This window comes from Martes martes, assembly GCF_963455335.1.
Source record: "Martes martes genome assembly, chromosome: 11".
Lineage (NCBI taxonomy): Eukaryota > Metazoa > Chordata > Mammalia > Carnivora > Mustelidae > Martes > Martes martes.
Genome location: NC_137899.1, coordinates 49,635,401 through 49,652,401, shown reverse-complemented (window position 1 = coordinate 49,652,401; position 17,001 = coordinate 49,635,401). Strand labels below are relative to the sequence as shown.

The 17,001-nt window shown below is 36.9% G+C and overlaps 1 protein-coding gene across 1 annotated transcript in view; it reads left to right on the top strand.

Annotated features, from left to right (window-relative positions):
- AGMO (alkylglycerol monooxygenase) overlaps positions 1 to 17,001 on the top strand; it is a 204,718-nt gene that overhangs the window by 131,437 nt on the left and 56,280 nt on the right. The window contains exon 5 of the mRNA XM_080819132.1: positions 5,594 to 5,689. Coding sequence (XP_080675258.1) covers positions 5,594 to 5,689 — 96 coding nt within the window. The remainder of the gene's footprint in view (positions 1 to 5,593; positions 5,690 to 17,001) is intronic.

Here is a 17,001-nt window from a genome sequence, read left to right as displayed (position 1 = left end):
TCTTAGAAACATATTGCCTCATAGTTCTGGAGGCTAGAAATTGGATATGAGGGTATTGGCAGGGTTGGTTCCTCCTGAAGCCAGTGAGGAAGTATCTGTTCCATGCCTCTTTTCAAACCTCTGGTGGTTTGCTGGCGATTTTTGGTGTTCCTTAGCTTGTAGATACATGACACCGATCTCTGCCGTTATCTTCATGTGCTATTCTTCCTGTGTGCCTATCTGCCTCTGTGTCCAAATTTCCCCCGTTTATAAGGAAACCTGTCATTTTGAATTAGATCCCACCCTAATTACTTCATTTTACCTTGATTACCTCCATGAAGAATCTGTTTCCAAATAAATTCACTGAAAAGTTCTGAGGTACTAGGGGATAAGGCCTCACATATCTTCTGGGGAAACATATTCAATGCATAAAGTTTGAGTAAGCCTAGAATATAGGATGTATAAGAAGGTGGAATGAGCAAAGGGGAAAATGGATAAAAGCATAGAAATGGGAACAGAAGGACAGGCCTAGATTAGTTAAAATAAGGACTTCTTAAGTAGAAACACAAGCACTTATTCCAAACATACAATTTAAGTAGTTGTGTTTTAAGGATAGAGATAAGTACATTCTACCTGCGATCACAAGATCTGGTTCTATGTCATGATAGATTGTGTAGATTTTAGGAATGTGGGACAGTGTGCTTGATTATTTCATCTTTAGTTCCTCAACTATGAAGGAAATTTTTTTCTCTAAAGCAACATTATAAAAATAAATGAGAATCATAGAAGTACAGATACTAGTAAAGTTAAACTATTTTATTAAAATAAGATAGACATGAATCCTGAAGCTCAATTTTATTTTCCCATTTCATTCAAAGTAATTAGACACTTAACTTGAACCAGTTTGCTTTGCAGCTTTCTTGTGGATGGCTCTCCTCTCTCGACCGCTGCTTTTCCTCGAAGTTTATCATGCCTTACAGCTTTATTTCCTACTTTGTCCAACCTGAAGTGCATCATTTCTTTGACTCTGGAAAAAAGCCTGCTGCCTTCTGTTGCATCTGCCCTGAAATCCCCAAGCTGTGCTGGAATCCAGTCACCTACCTACTTCCTTCCCACTTGTGAGCTCTGTGGGCTCCCTACAGCAGCAGCTGGCAGCTTGTTGCCCCTCCATGTATGGCTTCCAGATGGAGCCGAGGGGTCAGTGCTATTCACCACGCCATCCTCCCTACCTGGGAGAAGACCTTCCAGAATTCTGCAGTCTGCTCAAGGGCCCTTCTTTACTCATGCTCCTTGCTTTCAGCCAATGGACGTATTTAAAACTTCAGAGAATATGAGTTTTTCTGGTTTTCCCTTTCTCTCCTTTCTTTTCAGATATATTCATTAAGGTTAGTGAAGTCACAGGTGCACACACTTTCTTGTCTCTAGCTTTATAGAAAATGTTCACCTCTTTTCTGCAGGTCTTATTCTTAAACTGGTGACACTGCTCCTTAGTTCCTTGGACTGTGACTAGCTACTCTTTTTTTTTTTTTCCTAACATATACTGTATTATTTGCCCCAGGGGTACAGGTGTGTGAATCATCAGGCTTACACATTTCACAGCACTCCCCATAGCACATACCCTCCCCAATGTCCATAACCCAACCATCCTATCCTTCTCCACCCACCCGGCAGCAACCCTCAGTGACCAGCTACTCTTGACATCTGTCCCTCTTCCTTTTTTTTTTTTTTTAAGATTTTATTTATTTGACAGAGAGATAGAGAGTACAAGTAGGCAGAGAGGCATGCAGAGGGAGAGGGAAAAGCAGGCTCTCTACCGAGCAGGGAGCCCAATGCGGGACTCGATCCCAGGACCCTGGGATCATGACCTGAGCTGAAGGCAGACCCTTAACCCACTGAGCCACCCAGGTGCCCTGTCCCTCTTCCTCTTAACTGGCTCTTTCTGAATACACCAAAAATGTTTTTTTTTCCACATTAAAAAAAAAAAAGTAAGAAATCTTCTCCCCCATCCATATGTTCTATTGAAGGAAAACCCCCAACTCTCTCCTTCCTTTTTCTTACAAAAAGAGAAGTAATTCCTACCTCTATTTCAACAACTCTCTTTTGAGTGATTTTTAAACTTAGTGAGGTCTAGATTTCAGTCACACTGCTCCGCTCATCCAAACCTACAAATCCAGTGTCATTTTTCAGTCCAGTCGATATTTGCACAACATATTTGCTTACTCAACAGCTTCCTTGAGATATACCTCAAGGACTCCAACACAGCATTCCCTAGGTTAAACTTTATAAACCTCTTCTTCCTCCTGTCTGCTGTCTTAGTGAACAGTATCACCCAGCATACAAGCCTTCAAATCTGGGTGTCTTCTGATACTCCTCTGTCCCTCTCACGTCCTCTGTTTGAATAGTTACCAAAGCCTTAGATTCCAGTGTATATCCTGCCCCTGTATCCCCATGGCTACTGCTGTGCTTAAATGTATGCAGTTTTTCACTGAGCTAGTGAAATAGATTTCAAACCTATTTTTATATTTCTCATAAGTTTTAAAAAAATGTTTAACCACTCTCTCACAGCCTAGGATAAATCTAGTCTTCTCAGAATGACATTAAAAGGCTCCCCTCTTGGTTTTGACCGAAATCTAAATTATCTTTTGTTTTTGCTTTTGTTTGGCTGTGATGAGTCATAGACCCACTAGAGACTCTAATGAAAGCTACAGATGGTTTCTTCAGAAAACGTCGCCATGCACACAAGCTCATACTTTGTTGTAGTCATATCGAGGGGATTTACAGTCTCCCTCAGCTCTGTCCATGAATCCCATAGTCCAAACCAATCTCTTGGCACACTCTCCAGCACTTTCAGCAAGGCTGAGACACTTCCACTGAATGTCCTGCTTGATGGTCCCCTTCACACAACCCCTGGCTGCTCCACTCACTTGATGAGCAGAATAAAACCCACACATCTTCTATCTGTTAGCCTAAGGTCACCTCTAGACCTATCCTCATTCTCTCTTCACACATACAGGTCTGGGTGATTTTTTTCCTTTGTGAACCGGTTATGCATGACGTCTTTTGAAAGGTGACAAAATAACCTAGGATAGACAGTCAAATTAAATCTAAAGAGCCTTGGAATCAGAATGACATGAGTTGAATGCATAGCAGAAATGGTTATATTTAGTAAGCATTGTAATGTCCCCTGACCCAGATACTGAGAGTTTTAAACTTTAAGGAAGGAGAAATTTCTTCTCCCAAAGTAGTACCATTTCTGGCTTTATGATGGAACAGACCCTTAAGTTGGCTTTAAAAACTGCAGAGAATTTGGAAATGTGAAGATGTGAGGTAGAGTAGATGAGTGAGGATTTTCAGACCCAAACATTTGCTAAACTGCTTTTCATTCTAGAAATTAGAAGCTTGGTTGTATCATTAGATTTTTTTATGATACTATACTAATCATAAGAATATAACTTTCACGTAGTTCATGAGCCTTATTCCCTGACCAATGTATTTATTTCTTACTAGAAGTTTCCTTTTTTGAAATTCATGCTGAGTTCATTTTTCCAGTTTTCTGCTAATTATATTTACTGATTTGTAAGATTTGAGACATTGGTTTATCAAGCCTGTTTTTAGGAAAACTAATCCTATGGGAAACTCATTAAGGAAGTATTTGGTGGGCTAACACCCTTGTGAGTCATATTAGCATTGTAAAGGCTCTAAGAAGTTCTGAGAAGAAATTTCAGTTGTTTAAGTCATTACTTCACAACTTAGTTGAGCGTAGAACTGCTTTCCCATAACAGCGGTTATTATCTGAAAGGACTATTTCTCCACACTTTGGGGAATTATAATGAAATATAAATATTCATGTGGTATGCGATCTCTTTCCAAATAAAACTATTTATTAAGCATCCAAGATAAGTTGTTTTATAATTTTATTCACATCTCAAAGATTCCAGAATATTCCTTAACTTAAAATGCTTTTATCATAAGGTATATGTATGTTTCAAGTATTTTTTTTTATTAACCTGTTGTAAGAGAGCTATTGGAATATATTTTAAAAAATCAAAATAGGGGCGCTTGGGTGGCTCAGTCAGGTAAACAACTGTTTCTTGATTCAGGCTCAGGTCATGATCTCAGGGTGATGAGATCTAACCTTGCATCAGGCTCTGCTCTTAGTGGAGTCTGCTTTTCACTCTCTGCCCCTCCCCAGCCTCGCTGCTTGGTCTCTCCCTCTCTCTTTCTCTAAAATAAATAAATAAATCTTTAAAAAAAAATTCAAAATTGTATCACAGATTTTTTGGAACCAGAAGGATGGCTAAGTTTCACATGGTTTTCTCCTTCACCACTCATTTGAGAAAACTAAAGCCTAGAGAAGTTTAAGAACTCTATGAACATCATGGAGAAATTCTGTAGTAGAACTAAAACTTCAAATGAATGTCTTTGAAAAAGAGCCCAGTGTTCTTTGGTTGCTCACTAATCCAATCCATTGCTGAATAATACATTTATAAATAATAAAACTGATCCTGCTTGTGATGACAGTTGAGATTTTTCATGACTTAAGATTCAAAACAAAAACTAGAAGGGTTTATGTAAATGTCCAATTTCAAATACATCATCACAACTAAACATAGTGAAATGATATTGACCTGAGAACAAAAGCTTTAACAATAATTTAGAAATAAAATTTAATATTCAGAAGAAATGTTTTTAAAAGAACTAGTTTTTTAGAAATATTAACTCTATAAAATACAAAGTGTGAAGTGGAGGAAAGAGTCCTTTTATTCTTATTTGTTTGTTTAGCATTTCATTTAATGAAATGTTTTCTTACAACATGAAATCACTCTTGGAGATCAAAGTCATTAGGAAAACACAGCAGTTTGTGTTTATTAGTTGATTCTAACCAGTTCTGCGGTTTAAGCACAAGTTGTTTTTCCAAGGCAGAGGCATTTCCGTCTGTTAGGAAATACGGACCTTTAAAATTTGTTTCCACTATGGCATCGTATCATAGCTTCTTCCTTACTAACTTTGAAAAATTCAGGGCATATCGTGCTCTCAATCAGCCACATAAAAACATGTTTAAAAGAGAAAATGTATCCTATCCTCTTGTTATATTTGTATACAAAGTTACTTTTTAAATTATAATTTAATTTTATTACTAAGCATGCCAGGTCATAATCCAGTTTTTGGGAGCTGTCATGGTGTAAAGGCTTATGCTCCTTTCTTTCTTTTTTTTTTCCTTTCTTTTCTTTCTTCTTCTACTTTCTTTTTTTTTTTTTTTAACTTAAAGTGAGTGTTTTTGTGTATAAGAAAAACCTCTTTACTTCCAGGAAACACATCCAGCCTTTGCAAGATTAAGGAAATAACATACCACATATGCTATTTTAATTAGACAATATTAAATACGAACTAAAAGTCTGGTGGACTTAGTTCCAATATGTCTGTATCTTTATCACCATGTGGAAAATTAACATTGCAAAGTCAAATATGGGAATAAAATATACAGGATAAGGTATATTTACTAAAAAATAAGGTATATTCATGAAGTTTATACTCATAATGTTGAACCATTAGTAAAAGTGTATTTTATATTGAGAATTAATATGTATCAATTTTAAATTTTTTGATTTTTCAGATATTCTACTCTCCCCTGGCCCTCTTCATACCACCTTCAGTATATGCTGTTCATCTTCAGTTCAATCTTCTCTACCAATTTTGGATCCACACAGAGGTAACTCTTTTTTTTTTTTTTTAAAGTTTTATACCTAAGTAGTTAGCCTGAAGAAATGTCCTGGAAATCCACTAGCAACTGATTTATTGTGTAAGAAAAATCTTTGTCTGCCTTCTTTAAGGAGAAACATCTGTTCATTTTTATTCCTTTTTATTGAATATATATTGCAAAGTTTATAAGAAGCAATGAGGCCAGTTGGTCTCAATTAAATAAAACAATTTTTTGAACTATTAAGTACCAAAACATTCTAATACTATATTCAGTACAATATCTTCCTGTATTACAGTTTATTAAACATTGTTTACCAAAAGATGTTGAAATTCATTTCAATTTCAAGATATGAATTTATACCTATAAATTTTTATATTACATAAATATATGTAATTTTATGTATTTAGTATGTTATTTATAATAATTATTTTATACTATAATTTATTATAAGATAATAAACAATACTTATAAGTCAGTATAGATACATTTTAATGTACATATTTATACATACATACATATATCAATCAGTGGGAACTCCTCGAAAAAAGTTTAATACTTAAAGAAATTATGAAAATACCATTTAATTGAAAATATTGCTTTAATTTTAGAGTTTAGGTTTTATTTAGAGAGTGTTCAATATGTTTAACCTTTCTTTCCCCCAGAAAAGTGAACAAATATAATTCTTGGGTTTTATGTGGTATCTCAAATCGTCAGATTTGAATGTTTGCAGATAGATCGTTAAGCAACTGATTGTTTTATTAACTATGGTACTGTTCTGGTTGTTAAATACCAAAAATCACAGGCCCAGGAAAACTTTTACTTACACACATGAGAATCTCTCCAAGCATTTCGCATTTGTTGCAAGCTTTTTGAAGTTCCGTAGGAAACATGTTGACAGGTGTTGCAGCTGGTTGAACAATAGCGCAAATCACAGCTGCAATCGATACCAAAGCTTGATACAACAAAGTGCATTATTTCATTAATCTGCAGTATTTCATGCTACTGCTCTACTTGGAATAAGGAGACTGTTACTATGACTTTGGACATATGAGCCATTATCTGAAGACCTGTGGTGAAACAGCATTGCGTTTTATGGCAATTGACATACATCAAACAGTCAATAGGACAACCATCTGAAAGAGTTGTTGAGGCCAATTCTGACTGTAGAGGTCAAAGACCAAATTTGTTTAAATCAGTAGAGGAAAGCTTTCTGATGATTTACATGGAGGGGTTAAAGGAGAATTACATTTTTTATAGCAGCTCTGCTACAGGTCAAGCCACGTATTGGGTCAGGTATTAGTTTGGACACAGAACAATGGTGCCTAAGTAACTTCCGCCTTTTCCTGTGCTCCTCTGAAACGTCTATGAGCTAGAGTTTCATCACAGTATGTAAAGGAACAGTGGGGCAAAGCCAGTGGTGAGACATTTCTTTTAAGCTCAGGACCTCCAGGTGGCTTCATTTCCAAGCTCAAAAGCAACACATTACAACCTTTCACTTGTCTTGTACCTCATATTTTTGAAAGTACTGTATCATGTATAATTATTACAGTTGAGCTGTACAGGAAGCAAGAACACCCTTTCTGCAATTGAGGTTTGGCTTTTGAAATTTTAAATTATATTATTAGGTGTGAATACATTTATAAGATGTTTTTTACAGCTGTGCATTTAATTACATTTATTATTATAGACAGCATACTACCACTTGTTTGAAATAACAGAATCATGCAGGAAGTAGAACCAAGAGATTTGTAGCTGTGGCTGTTTCAGGGGCGAGTGAAATCAAGACCTGGAGTGGGGAGAAGATTTAACTTTTAAAAATAATAATTATTATCATGTGATTGCCCTAATTTTTTAAAGTTTAATACACAGAAACCATACTCCACTCACAAACGCTATGTCAGCCATGGTACACCTGACAGTGGTGGCCAAGGAGCCCTGATTAGTCCTGAATGGAGGTTTGATTCTTTCAGTTGTTTCATGGCTACTGATAGCCGTGAAATCAGTTTTCACTCTGAGGGGGATTTGGCCTTAAGGAGGTACTGATTTTCTCAATGGAAAGATGAGTTCATTCATGTCAATCAATCAGGGTAGGATAAGAGAAAGTAAAAAAACAAAATAAAGCAGAACAGTAACAACACGCTTTTTGAAAGATTGTATGTGAGAGAAAAAATAGATCCTAAAACAAACTAAAGAGTTTATAATGAAATTTTCTGTTTACTTTTGGATTACTTTGATGAAGACACAGCAGTGTCCATCCCCTTCCTCTTTTCTGAAAGTTACAAAACCTTCTGTTATAAACTGTACTCTGCTGTTTAATTTTTGCCTCCATTTTTGTTTATTGCTCATTCACCTAAAATGTCTGCAGCGCATAGTTAGTGAAGCTCTTTTCTTCTGAGTTTACTGAAGAATACTTATTATTATAAGAATACTTATTATTTAAAGTTAAGAGCTGTGGAATGTTGTCATTTCATTTGAGATTATAGATGATATTTCAGTATTAGTTGATTTACACAGTACAAAGTAATAGTGGCATCTAGTACCTTATCATTATCTGTTACCTTTGATTTACTATCATTGTTCATGTACATATCAGTCGATGCTTGTGCAGAGAAATATGAAAGAGAAATAGTTCTTTGGTATTGAAGATTTGAACCCATATGATTCAAGGATTTTTATAGTGCTGAACTAAAGCCCCTAAATGGAATATGATGCAGTCACAAACAAAATGAGCCATGTTTGTTTTTTTTTTTAATTTTATTTATTTATTTATTTGATAGAGATCACAAGTAGGCAGAGAGGCAGGCGGAGAGAGAGGAAAGCAGACTCCCTGGTGAGCAGAGAGCCCGATGTGGGGCTCGATCCCAGGACCCTGAGATCATGACCCGAGCAGAAGGCAGGGGCTTAACCCACTGAGCCACCCAGGTGCCCCTGAGCCATCTTTTTATGTACTAATATAGACAGATACCCCCCAAAATAACAGTGTATAGCATATGCTAATATTTGTATTAAAAAAGGGAAAACAGCTATATGTTTTATATGTTCACAGATGCATGAAATGTTTCTAGAAGTACAGGTGGGTAGCCAACTCTTTTCCCAGGGGAGAGATACTTGGATAGACTAGGGAGGAGGATTAGAATGAGATATTAACATTAATCTTACCCATGTTAATGTGGGCAAGGAGCTCTCTCTTTGGGTAACATTTCTCTAATAATTGATGATGTTGTGCAGCATTCCAGGTACTTATTGGTCATTGATGCATTTGCTTTAATAAACTGCCTGTTTAAGCTTTTATCTATTTTTTATTGACTTGTTTGCTTAAGTGACTTGGAATTCTTTATAGATTCTCATTATAAATCACTGTCAGATATATGCATTTCAATTATATTTCTCCATCCTGTATCATGCTTTTTCATTTTCTTTTTATTTTGAAAAAAAAATACTGAATTTTGAAGTTTAATTTATCTTTTTGTAGTGGTTAGTTTAGATGGTTTTTGTTTGTTGTATTTTCTCCATGAACTCTTTATCATTATGAATACCCACTTCTGTGCACCATTTAAAAGTAGAAACTTTCTTTCAGCCTTTTGATTACCTGAATCCTTTGTTGAAAAGAAATTGACCATATGTGGTCGGCTCTAATTTTAGGCTTCTGTTCTCTTCTATTGATTTCTTTCCTCTTATCCCAACCCCTCACTTTATTGTTATAGCTTAACAGGAAGACTTGTTTGTACAATTGATAAAAAAATTTTATTTAAAAATTCTCTAAGACCTTCTTACTTTCTTATTGTGTAGTCTTTGAATAGACAGTTTTCTTTCTTTCATTCCTTTGTTTATACCATCTCTCTCTCTCTCTCTCTCTCTCTTTGCCTCATTGCTTAGAGTTCATAGGTAGTATATTTTAGGTCAAATTTTGAAACAAACAAACAAACGTAGCCATTATTTCCTTAAACATTGTATCTACACCTCTCTCTCCTCTCTTTGGACTCAAAATGCCTGTTTATTAGACTATTTAATATTGATTCATATCTCAGTAATGCTCTTTAATTTTTAAAATTTCACTTTCTTATTTACATTGGTTAATTTCTGTTAACTTGTCTTCAGGTTTAATTACCTTTTTCACCTGCTCTCTCTAATGTACAATTTTAAGCCCATTCAGTGGATTTCCCACATCAGATATTATGCCTTAAATTTTTGAATTTCCATTTCTTTTTTTCCTTTTTATTTATTTATTTATTTTTAAAGTTTTATTTTATTTTTTTCAGTGTTTGAAGGTTCATTGTTTATGCACCACACCCACTGCTCCATGCAATACATGCCCTCCTTAATACCCACCACGAGGCTCACCCATTCCCCTACCCCGCCCCAAACCCTCAGTTTGTTTCTGACTCCACAGTCTCTCATAGTTCGTCTGCCCCTCCAATTTCCCCCATCTCACTTCTCCTCTCCATCTCCCAATGTCCTCTGTGTTATTCCTTATGCTGCACAAGTAAGTGAAACCATATATTGACTCTCTCTGCTTGACTTATTTCACTCAGCATAATCTCCTCCAGTCCCGTCCATGTTGATACAAAAGTTGAGCATTAATCCTTTCTGATGAAGGCACAATACTCCTCATACAAGTGTCCCAATCAATATGACACACCTATAGAGTAAGCATCAGCAGAAGTTAGAGTATAGGAGAACCGCAGGAATGCAGTGTGCAGAATTAGAAAGCATAAGAAATATGTAGTGAAATTATGAAGCTACATAACTGAAGAAACAATAAGAACTGGAAGTTTACAGAAATGTGGAGATAGAGAAAAGAATAGGAAAACGTAACTTTACGGCAGCAAAAACAATAAAGCAGTAGCAGCATGACCTGAGATTTAGATCTGACTTCTTCATACAACTAATAGAGTGGTTTGCTTATGGCCCTTTTATATCCAACATTATGATTTTCATGGAAGTCTAGCAGTATTTATCTGTTCTTCAAAACCTTACGGAGTCTACCAAGACCCAGTCTCGTTTGTAAAAACGTGGTTTTAAGTACATTTATCTATTTCATCTTACCATTTTATTAAACCATTATATATAAAATATATAACATTTTTAACATGAATTCTAAGTCATGATTGCAGAGAAACAAGTTTAGTTTATCTCAGATTTCTGTAGCTGTTATTTTGTTCCTTGTATTAGAATTATTAAGCTAGTTGACAAAGCTTTTTCATTATATTAATTAATATTTATTTTGCATAAAGACACTTGGGAAGATATTCTTGAATATTTCACATACTGTAATTATTAAAACCTAAATATGCATATCATAACACATAGTTATTCATCTCAAGTGTGTTTTTTAAAACATAGTAAAAGTGGGGCACCTGGGTGACTTTAATTAACTCAATTAAACATCTGCCTTCAGCTCAGATCACAATCTCAGGGTCCTGGGATGGAGCCCCAGGTCGGGCTCCCTGCTCAGCAGGGAGCCTGCTTCTCCCTCTCTGTCTGCCCTGCCCCTAAGCTTGTGCTCTCTCTCTATCTCAAATCAATAAATAAATTTTTTTTAAAAAAACATACTAAAAGTAGGGTCACCTAGCTGGCTCAGTCCATAGAGCGTGGGACTCTTGACCTCAGGATCCTGAGTTCCTGCCCCGTGTTGGGTGTAGAGTTTACTGAAAGAAAGAAGGAAGGAAGGAAGGCAGGAAGGAAAGAAAGAAAGAAAGAAAACGGAAAGGGAAAGAAAAAGAAAAGAAAGTAACTATTTACATAATGTAAGCTTGTGTTTTCCTTTTGTGGCCTCAGGAATTATATTGCCTGAGTTCAAGTCCTGACTTCATTTATTACTATTACTGTGACCTTGGACAGTTCAGTTTACCTTCCTGTGTCTTAGTTTCTTCTTATATAAAATAAAGATAATAACAATACACAATATTGAGTATTAAAAAAGATAGTTCATATTCTAATCTATAGATGTTTGTAGTACTATTGCTTTTCTTTTTATCTTTTCTGTAAACTAGATAACTATTTTATTTTATGTCACTTACTAACAATTCCTAGCCATCCTTATGATTATTCATGCACATTTTGTAACTTATGATTTTAATGCAGTCCATATTTTGATTAGTATGAATTATTAATATGAATAAATGCAGTTGGGTTTTAGACTTAAAATAATGCACAAATTTGCTTTAGAAAAAATGTATATCTTTATGAGCTTGAGATTCTGATCATGAAATGCATTGTTCAGGTTTTTTTGTCATAATCTTTTTTTTTCTAATTCAGGAACTAGTCCATGTAGAAAATTATGAAATTTGCCAAGTTCAATATATCTTTTTAAATATTTCAAGTATTATATCCCACAGACATCCCACTTTTACTATGTTTTAAAAAACACACTTGAGATGAATAACTATGTGTTATGATATGCATATTTAGGTTTTTTTTTTTTTTTTTTTTCAAATTTATTTATTCGACAGACAGAGATCACAAGTAGGCAGAGAGGCATAGAAAGAGAGAGAGAGGGGGGAAGGCAGGCTCCCCGCTGAGCAGAGAGCCCGATGCGGGGCTCGATCCCAGGACCCTGGGATCATGACCTGAGCCGAAGGCAGAGGCTTTAACCCACTGAGCCACCCAGGCGCCCCGCATATTTAGGTTTTAATAATTACAGTATGTGAAATATTCAAGAATATCTTCCCAAGTGTCTTTATGCAAAATAAATATTAATTAATATAATGAAAAAGCTTTGTCAACTAGCTTAATAATTCTAATACAAGGAACAAAATAACAGCTACAGAAATCTGAGATAAACTAAACTTGTTTCTCTGCAATCATGAGTGCCTATTTCATTTGTAGTCTTGCATATAGTAACAAAGACAAAAAAAAAGAGACTGGAACAATGAGATACAATATTCTGGATGAAGGAAAAGTAGCTCAAAAGATATTTTAAAATGACTGAATTTTAGAAGACTAAACAGTTACAGTCATCCCAAGCCACAAATTCTCAGCTACTGATATTTGTCATTTGTTTGATCTGTCCCCAAGAAACTTGAAGAGATGACATTTCTATTTATTTGTCTCTTATTTACTTCATTTTGCATGTCATTTACTTATCCAGAACTCACGTTTTCAGAAAGTATTTTAAGCATTTTGACAAATACTATCTCATTAAATCTTCATAACAAGTTTATGGAATAGGTAATACTGTTTCCTCAAGTTAAGTATATGAAGTAACTCGTCCTGCATCATAGGACTGGTGAGTGTCAGAGCTGGGCTTTGTACTGAGTAGTCAGGCTCCAGATTCCTTGTTCTCATCCATTTCTGACCATACTGTTATAATAGCCACCATGTATTAAACATCCAATATGTGCTAAGCAGAAGATTTTAATTTAATTCCCATAAAGTAATTTGAATCACTAAAGGTCAACTACTTTTGACTACTTAAAAACTTATAGTTTGTAAAGAATGAATATAATTTCAAATAACCTCAGTTAATGAGGCTTTATTTTAAGGGTACCTGTAGAAGTACATGCAGCAGGAAACTATCCCAGAAAGTTAATAGACAATTTCAAAAAACTGGAAATTTTATATTCACCAACTTTGTGAGCAAACACTATCCTTTTTCAAAGCTAAGAATATTGAGATTCTGCAGTTTATATGAGGTAACCAAGCTGGCTTCAGAACTTGTGTTTTGGCCATTACCTACTTATTACTCTTCCTCTTCACTCTATTTATTTGGTTACATCTCAGTGTACCATGATGGGAGGCAACAGGGTTCATAAATAACCCACATTGCACAGTGAAAGAAGTTCAAACCTATTGGTTAGTTAAGAGAGGACTCCGTGTAATCTTCCCTGGATCAAATTACTGTGTGACCTTTATACACATCTGTTTGTCCCTCTTAAAATGTAATCTATCCTCAGAGGTTAGTCCTACTGAAAATCCTTTGGTGATGTTCAGTTGCTTGATGAGCGAAATCTAAATTGCTTTAATTTAATGTTTCTCTTGCACTGCCTTCAAATAGATTTCCTGTGTACATCCTGTTACTTTCCATTCTGTGCAGTTCATTCGGAGTTGACTACTTTCCATTTCCCAAATACATCTGCTATGTAATTATTACTGTTTCTCTTCTTTCATATTTTCTGCATTTTGCTATTCTATAAATTCTTTAAGGCCTCACTCAAATCTTCATAAAGCATCTCTTCTATAAAGAGTAAGTACTGGAGGAGGAGTCAAGATGGCGGAGAAGTAGCAGGCTGAGACGACATCGGGTAGCAGGAGATCGGCTAGATAGCTTATCTAACCATTGTGAACACCTACAAATCCAATGGGAAATCGAAGAGAAGAAGAGCAACAATTCCAGAAACAGAAAATCGATCACTTTCTGAAAGGTAGGACCTGCGGAGAAGTGAATCCAAAGCGACGGGAAGATAGACCCCGGGGGGAGGGGCCGGCTCCCGGCAAGTGGCGGAGTGACGGAGCACAAAATCGGGACTTTTAAAAGTTGGCTCCCCTGGGAGACATCGCTCCAGAGGCTAAACTGGGGGGAAACCCAGGTGGGATCAGCATAACCCCAGGTCCTGCAGGGTCACAGAAGGACCGGGGGTGTCTGAGTGCCGCAGAGCTCACAGGTATTAGAGCCGGGAAGCAGGCTACAGTGACAAAGCCGAGGAGCGAGCTCTAAGCCCCGGGTTACCTTGTGCCGGTCGCAGGCTGGGTGGACTCGGAGCGCGGCCGGAGGCCACGGAGACGAAAGCGACCCGGCGCTTTTCTCCAGCTCCAGCAATTGACTGCTTTCCTCAAGGCGCGACCGCAGGCCAGGGAGGCGGGGCGGTGGGCGCTTTGCTCTGAGAGCGCACTGAGGAGCAGAACCCCAAGCTCTCGGCTCCTCCGGGCCGGAGACTGGGAGGCCGCCATCTTCATTCCCGTCCTCCGGAAATCTACGGAAAGCGCTTAGGGAACAAAAGCTCCCGAAAGCAAACCCGAGCGGATTACTTAGCCCGGCCCCTGGCAAGGGCGGTGCAATTCCGCCTGCGGCAAGGACACTTGAGAATCACTACAACAGGCCCCTCCCCCAGAAGATCAACAAGAAACCCATCCAAAACCAACTTCGCTCACCAAGAACAGCGGAATTCCACAGCAGGAGAAAGCACATCTTATCTGGACAAAATGACAAGGCGGAAAAACTCACCTCAAAAAAAAGAACAAGAGGCCATACCGAAGGCTGGAGACCTAATCAATACGGACATAGGTAACATGACAGATCTAGAGTTCAGAATGACAATTCTCAAGGTTCTAGCCGGGCTCGAAAAAGGCATAGAAGATATTAGAGAAACCCTCTCTGGAGAGATAAAAGCCCTTTCTGGAGAAATAAAAGAACTAAAATCTAACCAAGTTGAAATCAAAAAAGCTATTCATGAGGTGCAATCAAAAATGGAAGCTCTCACTGCCAGGATAAATGAGGCAGAAGAAAGAATTAGTGACATAGAAGACCAAATGATAGAGAATAAAGAAGCTGAGCAAAAGAGAGACAAACAAATACTGGACCACGAGGAGAGAATTCGAGAGGTAAGTGACACCATAAGATGACACAACATTAGAATAATTGGGATTCCAGAAGAAGAAGAGAGAGGGGAACAGAAGGTATATTGGAGACAATTATTGGAGAGAATTTCCCTAATATGGCAAAGGGAACAAACATCAAAATCCAGGAGATGCTAAGAACGCCCCTCAAAATCAATAAAAATAGGTCCACACCTCGTCACCTGATAGTAAAATTTACAAGTCTTAGCGACAGAGAAAATCCTGAAAGCAGCCCGGGAAAAGAAGTCTGTAACATACAAGGGTAAAAACATTAGATTGGCAGCGGACCTATCCACAGAGACCTGGCAGGCCAGAAAGAACTGGCATGATATATTCAGAGCACTAAATGAGAAAAACATGCAGCCAAGAATACTATATCCGGCTAGGCTATCACTGAAAATAGAAGGAGAGATAAAGAGCTTCCAGGACAAACAAAAGCTGAAAGAATTTGCAAACACCAAACCAGCTCTACAGGAAATATTGAAAGGGGTCCTCTAAGCAAAGAGAGACCCTAAAAGTAGTAGATCAGAAAGAAACAGAGACAATATACAGTAACAGTCACCTTACAGGCAATACAATGGCACTCAATTCATATCTCTCAATAGTTACCCTGAATGTTAATGGGCTAAATGCCCCAATCAAAAGACACAGGGTATCAGAATGGATAAAAAAACAAAACCCATCAATATGCTGCCTACAAGAAACTCATTTTAGACCCGAAGACACCTCCAGATTTAAAGTGAGGGGGTGGAAAACAATGTACCATGCTAATGGACATCAGAAGAAAGCTGGGGTGGCAATCCTTATATCAGATCAATTAGATTTTAAGCCAAAGACTATAATAAGAGATGAGGAAGGACACTATATCATACTCAAAGGGTCTGTCCAACAAGAAGATCTAACAATCTTCCATATCTATGCCCCTAACATGGGAGCAGCCAACTATATAAACCAATTAATAACAAAATCAAAGAAATACATCGATAGTAATACAATAATAGCAGGGGACTTTAACACTCCCCTCACTGAAATGGACAGATCATCTAAGCAAAAGATCAACAAGGAAATAAAGGCCTTAAATGACACACTGGACCAGATGGACATCACAGATCTATTCAGAACATTCCATCCCAAAGCAACAGAATATACATTCTTCTCTAGTGCACATGGAACATTCTCCAGAATAGACCACATCCTGGGTCATAAATCAGGTCTCAATCGGTACCAAAAGATCGAGATCATTCCCTGCATATTTTCAGACCACAATGCTCTGAAGCTCGAACTCAATCACAAGAGGAAATTTGGAAAGAACGCAAATACATGGAGACTAAACAGCATCCTTCTAAAAAATGAATGGGTCAACCAGGAAATTAAAGAAGAATTGAAAAAATTCATGGAAACAAATGATAATGAAAACACAACAGTTCAAAATCTGTGGGACACAACAAAGGCAGTCCTGAGAGGAAAATATATAGCAGTGCAAGCCTTTCTCAAGAAACAAGAAAGGTCTCAAATACACAACCTAATCCTACACCTCAAGGAGCTGGAGAGAGAACAACAAAGAAAGCCTAAACCCAGCAGGAGAAGAGAAATCATAAAGATCAGAGCAGAAATCAATGAAATAGAAACTAAAAAAACAATAGAACAAATCAACAAAACGAGGAGCTGGTTCTTTGAAAGAATTAATAAGATTGATAAGCCCCTGGCCAGACTTATCGAAAAGAAAAGAGAAAGGACGCAAATAAATAAAATCATGAATGAAAGAG